The sequence below is a fragment of the Hemitrygon akajei genome, chromosome 2 (assembly GCF_048418815.1).
Source record: "Hemitrygon akajei chromosome 2, sHemAka1.3, whole genome shotgun sequence".
Lineage (NCBI taxonomy): Eukaryota > Metazoa > Chordata > Chondrichthyes > Myliobatiformes > Dasyatidae > Hemitrygon > Hemitrygon akajei.
Genome location: NC_133125.1, coordinates 25,098,496 through 25,113,873, shown reverse-complemented (window position 1 = coordinate 25,113,873; position 15,378 = coordinate 25,098,496). Strand labels below are relative to the sequence as shown.

General features: G+C 41.9%; 1 protein-coding gene across 4 annotated transcripts in view; it reads right to left on the bottom strand.

Annotated features, from left to right (window-relative positions):
- Window positions 1–15,378, bottom strand: part of LOC140740030 (AP-3 complex subunit sigma-1) — a 104,152-nt gene that overhangs the window by 29,624 nt on the left and 59,150 nt on the right. For all 4 annotated transcript variants that reach the window (XM_073068843.1, XM_073068868.1, XM_073068860.1 and 1 more), the window contains exon 4: window positions 11,015–11,086. In XM_073068843.1, the coding sequence (XP_072924944.1) occupies window positions 11,015–11,086 (72 nt within the window). The remainder of the gene's footprint in view (window positions 1–11,014; window positions 11,087–15,378) is intronic.

Genomic DNA, 15,378 nt, shown 5'->3' with positions numbered 1-15,378 from the left:
AAATAAGAGGTCTATTAAGCACTGAAGGCTCACTCCAATGAACAACTTACAATGACTTTCAGAACTGCATTTAATTAAACCATAGAAGTAATAGATAAAGACAAGGACATTTCAAAAAATGTTGAATTTCCCCATGGGGATGAATAAAGTATCTATCTATCTATCTATCTATCTATCTATCAAATCCCACTCTGATTTGGAATAAAACCCAGCCTGAATCCAGAGGGAGATGAACTGATCGTTGTGGTCAACTTCAATGCCAGGGTTGGAAAAGATGTATGGCATTATTATAAAATTACTTCCAGAGAAGTACTCCTGATAAAATATTTGTAGTACAATCTTGAAATTCTTTACACTCTGTTTCACCTAAGCGAAGAGCGTAAGACCTGATAGAAACAACCCCAGTCCAGCCACTGGTACCAGTTAGAAACACATAAATCTACATAAATGTACATAAATCTATAGGCCCTTCGGCCCACAATGTTGTGCCAACCGTGTAACCTAGTCTAGAAGCTGCCTAGAATTTCCCTACTGCATAGCCCTGTTTTTCTAAGCTCCATGTACCTATCCAAGCGCCTCTTAAAAAGACCTCACTGTATCCACCCTTACCACCTTAGCTGGCAGTGCATTCCGCACACCCATCATTCTCTATGCACCTTAAAACTAGGTCACCTCGTGTTAGCCATTTCAGCACCAGGAAAAAGCCACACAATCAATACACCTCCTCATCTTATATAACTCTATATCCTCCATCGCTCCAAGGAGAAAAGGTCAAGTTCACGCAACCTATTCTCATAAGGCATGCTCTCAATCCAGGCAAAATCCTAGTAAATCAGCAGGTCGGGCAGCATCCGTTGGAAGGAGCAGTCAACGTTTCAGGCCGAGACCCTTCATCAGGACTGAAGGAGGAGGGGACAGGGGCCCTATAAAGAAGGTGGGGGAAGGGGGAAGGTGCAGGTGAAAAATCTCCCACCTGGTACTTATCCCTGCAAGCGTAAGTGCTACACCTGTTCCTACACCTCCTCTCTTACCACCATTCATGGCCTCAAACAGTCCTTCCAGGTGAGGAACTGGGAATAGGGAATAGCATTTTTACATTTGGCAGGGTGGGAAGAGGTATAATCAAGGTAGTTATGGGAGTCAGTGGGTTTATAGAAGATGTCAGTGGACAGTCTGTCTCCAGAGATGGAGACCGAAAGATCGAGAAAAGGGAGAGAAGTGTCTGAGATTGGCCAAGTGAATTTGAGGGCTGGGTGAAAGTTAGAGGCAAAGTCGATGAAATTGACAACCTCAGCATGGGTGCAGGCAGCAGCACCAATGTAGTCGTCAATGTAGCGAAGGACAGGTTGGGGAGCAGTACCAGTATAGATTTGGAGCATAGACTGTTCCACATTACCCACGAAGAGGCAGGCATAGCTGGGGCCCATGCGAGTGCCCATAGCTACACCCTTGGTCTGAAGAAAGTGAGAAGAGCCAAAAGAGAAGTTATTAAGTGTGAGTACCAGTTCCGCCAACCTGAGGAGTGTGGTGGTGTTGGGGAACTGGTGAGGTCTATTGTCAAGAAAGTAGTGGAGGGCTTTGAGGCCTTCTTGATGGGGAATTGAAGTGTATAAGGATTGGACATCCATGGTGAAAATGAAGTGGTCGGGACCGGGGAACTGGAAGTTATTGAAGAAGTGGAGGGCATGGGATGTATCCCGGATGTGGGTGGGGAGGGACTGAACTATGGGTGACAAAATGGAGTCCAGGTAGGCAGATTAATGTTCGGTGGGGCAGGAGCAGGCTGAAACTATAGGCCTACCAGGACAGTCAGGCTTGTGGATCTTGGGGAGGAGGTAAAACTAAGCAGTGCAGTGTGTGGGAATTATGAGTTTTTTGGCTGAGGATGGAAGGTCTCCAGAGTTGATAAGGGCAGTGATGGTATGGAAGACAATGGTTTGATTTTTTTGGTGGGGTCCTGTTCCGGGGTAAGTAAGAGGAGGTGTCAGAGAGCTGCCGTTTGGCCTCAGTGAGGTAGAGGTCCGTCCGCCAGACCACTACGGCACCACCTTTGTCTGTGGGTTTGATGGTGAGGTTAGGATTAGCGCGGAGAGAGTGGAGGGCAGTGCGTTCAGAGGGAGTGAGGTTGGAACAGGAAAGAGGAGTGAAGTTGAGACGGTTGATGTCTCAGCGACAGTTGGAGATGAAAAGATCGAGTGCAGGTAGAAGGCCCAGTGGGGTGTCCAGGAGGAGGAGGGTTGAAGACGGGAGAAGGGGTCATCAATAGGGGGAGGGGAATCCTTGTTAAAGTAGTAGGCTCAGAGATGTAGGCGACGGAAGAAGAGTTCAGCGTCATACCGGGCACGGAACTCACTGAGATGTGGACAGAGGGGGACAAAAGTGAGGCCCTTGCTAAGCACAGAACACTCTGCCTCAGAGAGGGGAAGGTCAGAGGGGATGGTGAAGAAGTGGCAAGGGTTGGGGCTGGGGTCAGAGGAGGGTAAAGAGTGGGAGGTCTCAGGAGGGAGAGGGTGTGTTGGGATGTTCAGGGAGAGCGGGCTGAGGAGAGGATGAGGGATCAGAGGAATGGAGGGGAGATTAGTTTCCCTTCTGCTGTCATCAATGATGCTCTCACCCGCATCTCCTCCATTTCCCGCACTTCGGCCCTCACCCCATCCTCCCGTCACAACATGGACTGTGTTCCCCTTGTCCTCACCTACCACCCCACCAAGCCTCTGGATCAAGCATATTATCCTCCGCAACTTCCGCCACCTTCAACAGGACCCCACTGCTAAGCACATCTTTCCCTCTCTACCCCTCTCTGCTTTTCGCAGGGATCGTTCCCTCCGCGACTGTCTGGTCCACACGTCCCTCCCCACAGATCTCCCACCTGGTACTTATCCCTGCAAGCATAAGTGCTACACCTGTCCCTACACCTCCTCCCTTACCACCATTCAGGGCCCCAAACAGTCCTTCCAGGTGAGGCAACACCTTACTTGTGAGTCTGTTGGGGTAATCTGTTGCATCTGGTGCGGCCTCCTCTACATCGGTGAGACCCGACGCAGACTGGGGGACCACTTCGTCGAGCACCTTCGTCTGCCACAACAGACAGGATCTCCCGGTTGCCACCCACTTCAACTCTCCTTCACATTTCCATTTGGATATGTCCATACATGGCCTCCTCTACTGCCATGATGAGGCCAAACTCAGGTTGGAGGAGCAACTCCTCATATACCGTCTGGGTAGTCTTCAGCCCCTTGGTATGAACATCAAATTCTCCAACTTCTGGTAACTCCCTCCGTCTCTCTTCCCCATCACACTTTCACTCTGCCTCCTCTTCTAGCTGCCTATCACCTCTCTCATGATTCTGCCTTCTTCTAATACCCACGGTGCTTTCCCCTTACATTCCTTCTTCACCTCTCCTGCCTATCCCCTCCCTGCTTCCCCTCCGCCACCCCTTGATCTTTCTTCTGATTGGTTTTTCACCTGCACCTTCCCCCTCCCCCCACCTTCTTTATAGGGCCCCTGCCCCCTCCTTCTTTAGTCCTGACAAAGAGTCTCGGCCCGAAACGCTGACTGCTCCTTTCAACGGATGCTGCCCGACCTGCTGAGTTCATCCAGCTTGTTTGTACGTGTTGATTTGACCACAGCATCTGCAGTGTACTTTGTGTTTATTATCCTTGTAAATCTCCTCTGCACTCTCTCTATAGTATCTACATCCTTCCCGTAGTGAGGTGACCAGATCTGAACACTGTACTTCAAGTGGGGTCTGACCAAGGTCTTAAATACCTGTAGCATTACCTCATAGCTCTTGAATTGTTGATGAATGCCATCACACCATATGCCTTCTTAACAACACTGTCAACCTGTGCAGCAGCTTTGAGTGTTAGATTACGTGATCATCCAAGCAAGGAACGGGGAGATCTGCCATAGCCGTAACCCAGTCCATGATAAGTACCAACGACTGTTGAATTAACCACCATTATTCTCTCTCTTATTTCCATCAGCCTGACCCACAAATAACAGCAATCTCAGAAACACTGCTGTAGTAAGAAAATCAATCTTACTGCTGTAGTAAGAAAATCAGGCTTAAAGGGCATTGAAAGATAACTCTCCTCACATAAAACCTCACAGACAACCCAACAACTCCAAACCAATGAAAGCCAGTGCTTGTAATGTCCTTATCTCCACCGTTATTAATATCCATGAAGATTTACTTGTCTTCAGGATTGATTTGATGAGAATGACAGAAAATCTAGCAGTTAATTATTTACAAATTCAACACTGAAAAACCACTGAGCTTGAAAGGAAATGGAACAGGTATAGAGGCATCTGAAATCCGATATCCAATAAAATTCTATGACCCAAGAAAAAGATAGTGGGCAGAAAAACTGTAAGGAATTCAGTAATTCCCTGACATCCACAACAATCAATAGCCCCATCAAAGGCATTTAGGATCCAAACACCCGAAGGCCTATCCTGGTGACAATGAAGAAGAGAGATGAACTGTGCCTGTTCGATTAAACTTTTAAGAACTCTTTCATCTGACTCTAACCTTGACAACAGATGCCAGCAACTCTACCGCAAGCTAAATTCTGGTTATTGTAAACAACATGTCATGAAAGATAATACAACAACCAGTGGTGTTTGCAGCTGATATAAAAAGTTGTGGTGTCACAAGCGAGGAAGGCTGTTCTAGGCTACAGCATGATACTTACCAGCTGGAAAACCAGACACAACAATGGCAAGAATGAAGTGATACATTCTGGGAGAACAACAAGAGTTTACACAGTAAATGGTAGGAACCGAAGGAGTAATTGTGTACAGAGGAGCTTGAGGGACAAATCCGCAGATCTCTAAAACTGGCACCATGAGTGGATAAAACGATGTAAGAGTCATAAAAATGCTCATCTTAGAACGGCATACAGCATAATATCAGGGATGTGATGTACAACCAACTTTATAAAACAATGGTTAGACCACACTTAGGGCACTGTGTGCAATTCTGATCACAATACTATAAGAAGATGTAACTACGTGAGGGACAGTGCAAAGGAGGCTCTTCAGGATGTTACCTGGATTGATGTATTTATTTCAACTATAAAGAGAGACTAGATGGCTTAGGTTTGTTTTCTCTAAAGTGGAGGAGGTTGGAGATGACCTGATAGGAAATGTATAAAACTTCTGAAATGCACACATCATAAGAATCTTTGTCTCTTGGAGAGGATCTGCGGGGGAAATTCTTTCCACATGGAACACAGTTCTTCCACATGGAGGACATTGAGGTAGCTATCTTGCAATATTTAAGAAGTATCTACACAAGTTCTTGAAAATGCCAAGGCATAGCAGAATACAGGGATAATGCAGGAAAATGGAATTCATGTAAGCAGTCACATGGTGTCCATTTTTGTGACAGATGACTTTAACTCCAAAGCTTTATCAACCATGAAGCAACAAGTCCTCACCAGCAGGTGATATCCCTAGTGAAGTTCTAAACCTTGGCAGAGAGATACTTCAGAGACAAATACAAACCTTCCTTCCCATGTCGGGGAAGAAGAGCATGTGGTAACTGCACGAGGCAGAACAATTAGTGAAAGTTAGCCATTATTGTTTAGAATCAACAGCACAGCATAAAACTGCAAAACTAACACAGCAAGAAAAAGTAATCATAGAGAACTTTAACATATATTGACGCCTTCCGAACTAAACTGGTATTAATAGAGTGAATGACAAATTCACAGAATGATAAGTGAGTGGTTTTCTCAATCAGTATGTTAAGGAAACCATCCATAGATATGCATACGTGAAAAATGAAAGTTTTTGCAATAAAGGCCAACATGTCACTTCTTTCAAAATCAGAATCGGACTTACCACTGACATATTTTGTGAAGTTTATTGTTTTGCGGAAGTACAGAGCAATACATAAAAATTATGTTAGACCATAAGATATAGGAGCCATTTGGCCCATCAAGTCTGCTCTGCCATTCAGTCATGGGCTGATCCAATTCTTTCAGTCATCCCACACACCTGCTTTCATCCCATACTCATTAATGCCCTGGCTAATCAAGAACCTATCTATCTCTGCCTTAAATACACCCAATGACTTGGCCTCCACAGCCGCTCGAGGCAACAAATTCGACAGATTTACCACCCTCTGACTACAGTAATTTCTCCACATTAAAGTCCTAAATGGACATCCTTCAATCCTGAAGTCATGCCTTCTTGTCCTAGACTCCCCTACCATGGGAAATAACTTTACCATGTCTAATCTGTTCAGGCCTTTTAACATTTGGAATGTTTCTATGAGATCCCCCCTTTCTCCTGAACTCCAGGGAATACAGCCCAAGAGCTGCCAGATGTTCCTCATATGGTAACCCTTCCATTCCTGGAATTATTCTCGTGAATCTTCTCTGAACCCTCTCCAATGTCAGTATATCCTTTCTAAAATAAGGAGCCCAAAACTGCACACAATACTCCGTGTGGTCTCACAAATGTCTTATAGAGCCTCAACATCACATCCCTGCTCTTATATTCTGTACCTCTAGAAATGAATGGTAACATTGCATTCGCCTTCTTCACAACCAGTTCAAACTGGAGGTTAATCTTCAGGATATCTTGCACAAGGACTCCCAAGTCCCTTTGCATCTCTGCATTTTGAATTCTCTCCCCATCTGCCCGTTTATTTCTTCCACCTAAGTGCATGACCATACACATTCCAAACATTGTATTTCATTTACCACTTCTTTGCCCATTCCCCTAAACTATCTAAGTCACCCTGCAGGCTCTCTGTTTCCTTAACACTACCCGCTCCTCCACCTATCTGTGTATCACTGGAAAATTTAACCACAAATCCATTAATCCCACAGTCCAAATCATTGATATACATCAGTAAAAGCAGTTGTCCCAACACCGATCCCCGTGGAACTCCACTGGTAAACGGCAACCAGCCAGAATAGGATCCCTTTATTGCCACTCTCTGTTTTCTGCCGGCCAATCAATGCTCCACCCACGTTACTAACTACCCTGTAATTCCATGGGCTCTTATCTTGCTAAGCAACTTCATGTGCGGCACCTTGTCAAACGCCTTCTGAAAATCCAAGTACACCACGTCTACTGCATCTCCTTTGTCTACCCTATTTGTAATTTCCTCAAAGAATTGTAGTAGGTTTGTCAGGAAAGATTTTCCTTTCAGGAAACCATGCTGACTTTGGCCTATTTTGTCATGTGCCTCCACAGTATTCCGTAATCTCATCCCTATCAATCCATTCCAACAAATTCCCAAGCACTGATGTCAGGCTAACAGGTCCATAGTTTCCTTTCTGCTGCCTCCCACCCTTCTTAAATAGCGGAGTAACATTTGCAATTTTCCAGTCATCTAGTACAATGCCAGAATCTATCGATTCTTGAAAGATCATTGTTAATGCCTCCGCAATCTCTCCAGCTACTTCCTTCAGAACCCGAGGGTGCATTCCATCAGGTCCAGGAAGTTTATTCACCCTCAGACCATTAAGCTTCCTGAGCACCTTCTCAGTCATAATTTTAACCACACAAACTTCACTTCCCTGACACTCTTAAATGTCCGATATACTGCAGATGTCTTCCACTGTGAAAAATACGCATTCAGTTCCTCTGCCATCTCTGCATCTCTCATCACAATATTTCCAGCGTCATCTTGTATAGGTCTTATATCTACCCTCGACTCTCTTTTACCCTTTATATTCTTAAAAAAGCTTTAAGTATCTTGATATTAGTCACCAGCTTCCTCTCATAATTCATCTTTTCTTTCCGAATGACCTTCTTAGTTTCCTTCTGCCAGTTTTTAAGAGCTCCTGAATCCTCTATCTTCCCACTAGCTCTAGCCTTGTATGCCCTCTCTTTGACTGTGACTTCATTTTTTCAGCCATGGCAGTGTGCTTCTTCCCTTTGAAAATTTCTTCTTATTCGTAATTTATCTGTCTTGCACTTTCCTCCATTTTCTCGCAGAAACGCCAGCCACTGCTGTTCTGCTGTCTTTCCTGCAAACGTCCCTTTCCAGTCAACTTCGGCCAGTTCCCCTCTCATGTTACATAAGAAATACTAAAAAATATAAATAATGCAGAAGAAAAGAAGCAAAATAGTGAAGTGGTGTTCATGGGTCAATCGACCATCAGAAATCTAATGGTGGTGGGGAAAAAACTGTTCCTAAAATGTTGAGTGTGCATCTTCAGGTTCCAGTACCTCCTCCCTGATGGTAGTAATGTGAAGAGAGCATGTCCTGATTGGTGAAGGTCCTTAATAATGGATGCCGCATTCTTGAGGCATTGCTTTTTGAAGACATCTTCAATGGTGAAAAGGCTAGTGCCCATGATGGAGATGGCTGAGTCTTTCCTTCCTCTGCACTTTTTTTTGTGCTCTGCGTTGGAGCATCCATACCAGGTAGTAATGCAACCAGTCAGAATGCTCGACATGGTACATCTCTTAAGATCTGCCAGTCTTTGGTGACATACCAAATTACTAATGAAATACAGCCATTGGCATTATCTTCTTCATGTCTATATCAAGATGTCAGGAGTAGTGCAGAACCTCTAAGAGATTGACACCCAAGTACTTGAAGCTACTCACCCTTTCCACTGTTGACCCCTCCATGAGGCCAAGTGTGTGTTCTCCCAATTCCCCTTCCTGAAGTCCACAATCAATTTCTTGGTTTTACTGATGTTGACTGAAGTTGTTGATGCAATACCACTCAACCAGATGATCTATCTCAATCCTGCATAACTCCTTTTCGTCATCTGAGATTCTGCCAACAACAGTTGTGTCATCAGCAAATTTATAGATGGCAGTAGTAAAATGGATTCAACAGTGGCTGCATGGGAGATGCCAGAGTGTTATCATTATCTGGATAGACAGGGTCTGATTAGGAACAGTCAGCATGGATTTGTGCATGGAAGGTCATGTTTGACAAATCTTATTGAATTTTTTGAAAAGGTTACTAGGAAAGTTGACGCAGGTAAAGCAGTGGATGTAGTCTATATGGACTTCAGTAAGGCCTTTGACAAGGTTCCCCACGGAAGGTTAGTTAGGAAGGTTCAATCATTAGGTATTAATATTGAAGTAATAAAATGGATTCAACAGTGGCTGGATGGGAGATGCCAGAGAGTAGTGGGGGATAACTATTTGTCAGGTTGGAGGCCGGTGACTAGTGGTGTGCCTCAGGAATATGTACTGGGTCCAATGTTGTTAGTCATATACATTAATGATCTGGATGATGGGGTGGCAAATTGGATTAGTAAGTATGCAGATGATACTAAGGTAGGTGGCGTTATGGATAATGAAGTAGGTTTTCAAAGTTTGCAGAGAGATTTAGGCCAGTTAGAAGAGTGGGCTGAAAGATGACAGATGGAGTTTGATGCTGATACGTGTGAGCTGCTACATTTTGGCAGAAATAATCCAAATAGGACATACATGGTAAATGGTAGGGCATTGAAGAATGCAGTAGAACAGCGTGATCTAGAAATAATGGTGCATAGTTCCCTGAAGGTGGAATCTCATGTGGATAGGGTGGTGAAGAAAGCTTTTGGTATGTTGGCCTTTATAAATCAGAGCATTGAGTATAGGAATTGGGATGTAATGTTAAAATTGTACAAGGCATTGGTAAGGCCGAATTTGGAGTATTGTGTACAGTTCTGGTCACCGAATTATAGGAAAGATGTCAACAAAATAGAGTGAGTACAGAGAAGATTTACTAGAATGTTACCTGGGTTTCAGCACCTAAGTTACAGGGAAAGATTGAACAAGTTAGGTCTTTATTCTTTGGAGCGTAGAAGGTTGAGGGGGGATTTGACAGAGGTATTTAAAATTATGAGGGGGATAGATAGAGTTGACGTGGATAGGCTTTTTCCATCGAGAGTAGGGGAGATTCAAACAAGAGGATATGAGTTGAAAGTTAGGGGGCAAAAGTTTAAGGGTAACACGAGGGGGAATTTCTTTACTCAGAGAGTGGTAGCTGTGTGGAACGAGCTTCCAGTATAAGTGGTAGAGGCAGGTTCGGTATTGTCATTTAAAGTAAAATTGGATAGGTATACGGACAGGAAATGAATGGAGGGTTATGGGCTGAGTGCGGGTCAGTGGGACTAGGTGAGAATAAGCATTTGGAACGGACTAGAAGGGCCGAGATGGCCTGTTTCCGTGCTGTAATTGTTATATGGTTATATTTGAGCAGTGCCTAGCTGCACAGTCATGGGTGTAGAGAGAGTTGAGCAACAAGCTAAACACACACCTATGAGGTGCACCTCATATTGATTGTTAGCAGAGGAGATATTATTTCTGATCTGCACTGAGAAAGTCAAGGATCCAGCTGCAGACAAAGGTACAAAGCCCCAGGTTTTGAAGTTCTTTGATTAGTACAGAGGGAACCATGGTGTTGAACATTCAGCTGTAATCAATAAACAGCTGCTTGACGTAGGTATTGTTGTTGGTCCAGGTGGTCCACAGCTGAATGGAGAGCCAGTGAAATTGTAGAAGCTGTAGACCTGTGGTGCTGGTAATCAAATTGCCAGGACCTTGCTCAGGCAGGAGTTAATTCTAGCCATGACAAACCACTAATTCTTCTCTCGAATTCCACCTTGACTTTTACAATGGGGCATTCAGGAAAATTACCTAAAAGAACATCAGAAATCAGGAACTTTTCCAAAAATCTGATGAAAAGTTCAAAACTAAGAATAGTGGACTTTTATTTGACTTGGTATTAGAGTCTTAGACTAGGGGTAATGCCATGAAAATACACCACAGGTAGCCCATGTGTTAGAACCATATGGGTAACAAATACTCATCCAGATAGAATTTACAAATTAGTACCAAAAAAGAGATGGCGTAAAATGCACTCTTGCAGAATTGAAGTAAAATAGTAAATTATTCTTTTTTCAACTAGCAAGTTGTGCAGGTGAAACTGAATCACAATTCCAAGTTTAAAAAGAAAAGCATAAATGAAATAATCATTTAACAAACTTTCTCAGATTACTGTACAACTCATTATAAATCAGTTTGAATCATATAGTACCTTGTCTACGTGGAAAATTAAATCCAATTCACAGACATTCTCAAAACATTTGTCCAATGTTTCCACAAACACCTGTTAAAAGAAGAGAACAATTTTAAAGTCTTCATTAATTTCAAAAACTTTTCTTTATTTGTAAAGTTAACAGATAAATTAGATTTCTATTTGTAAGAATTCAAAGAATGTATTTGATAAAATTAAATATATAAGCAACAGCCACGGGAAGAGGAAGAACTTTGTAGATAAGTTGTGGCAAAAACAATCTAGCAAAAAACACAATAAAAAATGTGTGGGACTTCATAAAGTCGAAGTAAGTTATCCTTAAGTGAGAGTAGAAATAAGTTAGTTATGTTCAGATTTATCAAGTCATGAATGACATCTGACAAAAAATATCCGCTTGGGTCTCACCTGTTTGAGAAAACATCAATGCTTTGGAGGATGGAACCAATTATAATAAAACAAAATTTGATTATGTTGCAACACCAGGAGAGAAAGTAAAATGAGAATATGAAAAGATTGCAATGATACTCAAGGCAAATGAATGGGCATGACACTGCAGATAGAAAACACCAGGAAGAAATATGGTAGTAATATCATTTTGATAGGAAAATAAAAAAAGCTAAGTAAGATTTTTTTTTTGTATTTAATATGGAGAGAACAAGAAATAATGACAATCAGAAGGGCCAGGGTAGTCTTGTACACAAATTAATCAATACAGTATTCAATTAGAAAAGCACACAATATGCTGGTCTTAATATGTAATTTATTTTAATATATTAATTGTACTTGCACTTATGAAAATAAGCTACACTGACTGATGCAAAAGGATTGAAGGAGTAAAGATGACTTACTACAGTGACATGGAGTCTTAATGAGATCACACCAATATACTGTTTACTGGTGGTCTCCTTATCTAGGAACAGATCCCTCAGATGAAGAAATTATTCTACATGGAAAAACTTACAAAAATCTTCCATGTCCTCGCATTCAAAAGAATAACAAACAACCATATTGAAGCAATCAAGACTTTTGGAGAGAGATGCTGAAAGGATGTTTCCCCTGACAGGAGAAGTTAGAGCTAATCACAGGCTAAATAAGAACATTCAGATTTAAGACACAGGCAACAAAACCTTTCTTTACTAAAATGGACTGTAATTCTTTCAAAGTCTCTTGCTAATAGGATGTGGTTACCCAAAAGCTGAGTATTTTTTTTTAAAAAGGGAGCTTGGCAATTTTTCTGGCAACTGAAGGAATTAAGGAAAATAATCAGAAAAATCCAGGGATTGAGTTGAAATAGAAGCTGATCTTATCAAATGGCAAAATAGGCTTGAAGAGTCAAATGGTTTATTTTCCTATTCCTTTTTTGTTTAGATACTTCTATTTTTGGAAATGTTTAAAATTTTTAATCAATAAAAGGCATTTTGAGGGCTTGTGTTTGTATTTGTGTGTGGATGGGGAGAGGGGAGCTTAAGTTAACGTTACACAAAAATTTATTTTTGAATAGGCTTTTATCATTGGTTAGAGTATCAGAGGTTAGTGCGGATTTGTAATTTGCAGGCAACATAACACAAACAGACTATGCCAGCAACGGCAAATAATAAATCCTTGGATCTCAAAATAACTAGTGTGGACTGTAGAGGCTTAGATTACATCAAACCAAAAACACAAAGCAGCATACCTTTTATGGAGATGTTATGGTAGGAAACAACTTTGGAAACTGAAAAGGGATGATGGCACAGGATGCCACATTCAATATCATTTCAAGTAGCTGCCTCCTTTCACAATGGTTGACAATTAACAGACCAAACTGCATGGAAACACTATTGTTGTGCAACGCATTAACTGCGATAGATGAGTACCCTGTTGGTTTATCCCTGTCACCCAGATTTATGATGGGAAACAATACAGAAAAAATCATCCACAAATGTTGGAAAAGAATATTGTAAACAGAGCTTAACATGTCACTGCTACCACAGAGCCACTTTGAAACATCAATTCAGATAGGGCAACGGCCCTGTTGAGCTTCAAGTTGGCAATGTTCCTGCAGTATTTGCTGCAGCTCCACAACCCTCCTTTGTAATCAAACTGTGAGACGATTTTTTAATATATAGCTATCTGTATTTTTCATCTTTTCTTCAATACAATAATATGGGGAGAACAGTACTGTAATGCAGACATCAAATCTGGGCTTGATTTTTATTCAGGGAGGCAGCAGAAAATTATTTTAGACCATAAAGGTATAGGAATAGAATTAAACCACTCTGTCCATCGAGTCAGCTCCGCCGTTCCATCATGGCTGATTTATTACCTCTCGCAACCCATTCTCCTGCCTTCTCCCCATAACCTTTGATGTCCTGACTAATCAAGAATCTATCAACCTCCACTTTAAATATACTCAATGACTTGAACTCCCTAGCCATCCATGGCAAAAAATTCCACAGATTCACCACTCTCTGGCTAATATCTTCTCATCTCTGTTCAAAATGGAAGGCCCTTTATTCTGAGGCTGTGCTCTCCAGTCACATATAGGAAACACCTTCTTCACGTCCACTCTGACTAAGCCTTTCAAGAGTCAATAGGTTTCAATGAGATTCCACACCCACCCCCACCATTCTTCTAAACCCCAGAGAGTACAGGCCCAGAGCTATCAAATACTTCTTGTACATTAACCCTTTCATCCCTGGCATCATTCCCATGAACCTCTTCTGAACCCTTTACAATGCCAGCACGTATTTCCTCAGGTAAGGGGCCCAAAACACTCTAATAGCGATCCCAGTAATACCTCAGCATCACATCCTTGTTCTTATATTTTAGTCCTCCTCTCAAAATGAATGCTAACATTCCATTTGCCTTCCTTACCACTGACTCAACCTGCAAGTTCACCTTCAGGAAATACTGCACAAGTCTCTTCGCACCTCTGATTTTTCAATTTTCTCCCCATTTAGAAAATAGTCTACACCTTTATTGCTTCTACCAAAGTGCATGACCATACACTTCCCTACACTGTATTCCATCTGCCACTTCTATGCCTATTCTCCTAATCTGTCCATGTCCAATTTTGACTCATTCTTTAGTACAGATACATACCTGACTTGTCTTAGCAATCGTATTCATATGTATCAACAGGACTTCAGTTTACTGATTTGCACATAGTGATATATTAAGCCAACTGTGGAATCAGACCAGATACAGATTTATTTATCACATGTATATCAAACATACAGTGAAATGTGTGGTTTGTATTAACAACCAATACATCCAATAATGTGCTGGGGGCAGTCCACAACAAACAACAAAGCTCTGGAATCACAATTCTATTCATCTCTACTGTGCCATCAAGGAAGAGAAGTGAAAACACGATTATCCTTCATAAACTAGTCAGCGTTAAGATTTGAAGGCAACAGTTTCACTCTTTTTTAACCACACAACAAATACACAGACACAAGTTTTTACTTGCAGCAAATTTCAGTTACTGTGCAAAAGTCTTAGGCACATATACAGTCGGCCCTCCTTATCCACGAGAGATTGGTTCCAGGACCCCCTCACCCCCCCGTGGATACCAAAAAACACAGAAGTTCAAGTCCCTTATATAAAATGGCGTAGTATTTGCATATAACCTAAGCACATCCTCTTGTATATTTTAAATATCTCTAAATTACTTATAATACCTAATACAATGTAAATGCAATGTAATGTTCAGGGAATATTGACAAGAAAAAAAAACTACATGTTCCTCTCGCTCAACACAAGCAGCGAACGAACGAGACGTGAGGCAAACAATGATCAAACAACGAGTAAAACTTTTAATCATCTCTAGATCACAGAACTTATATCACCTAATACAATGGAACTGCTATGTAAATAGTTGTTACACTGTCTTGTTTAGGGAATATTGACAAGAAAAAAAACTGTACATGTTGCTCTCGCTCACAATACAAGCAGTGAACGAAACAGACGCGAGGCAAACAATGATCAAACAACGAGTAAAACTTGTAATATCTGTACAGTAGTTGTTACACTGTATTGTTTAGGGAATAAGGACGCTTTGGAGGAGGCTCAATCATACTAAAGTCAGGAACTGTGGAGGTTGAGGGCTGAGGATCTTCAAGCGTTGAACATCGAGACTTCAGAGTTGCAGATGCTTCAGTTAGAAACATTGTTATAGGAAGCTATCTCGTCTTTTTCTTTGCATCAATAAACAAATCTTGCAGTGGTTATAGGCATGTTGTTATCCCTCGGGTGACACAGAGGCTTCGTTCCATCAAACGATCGAACAAGTGCTGGAAGAGCACTTCCAGGTTTTCTCGATATGTGGTTGGTTGAATTTGCGCATGCAGAACTCGTGAATAAGGAGGACCAACTATATA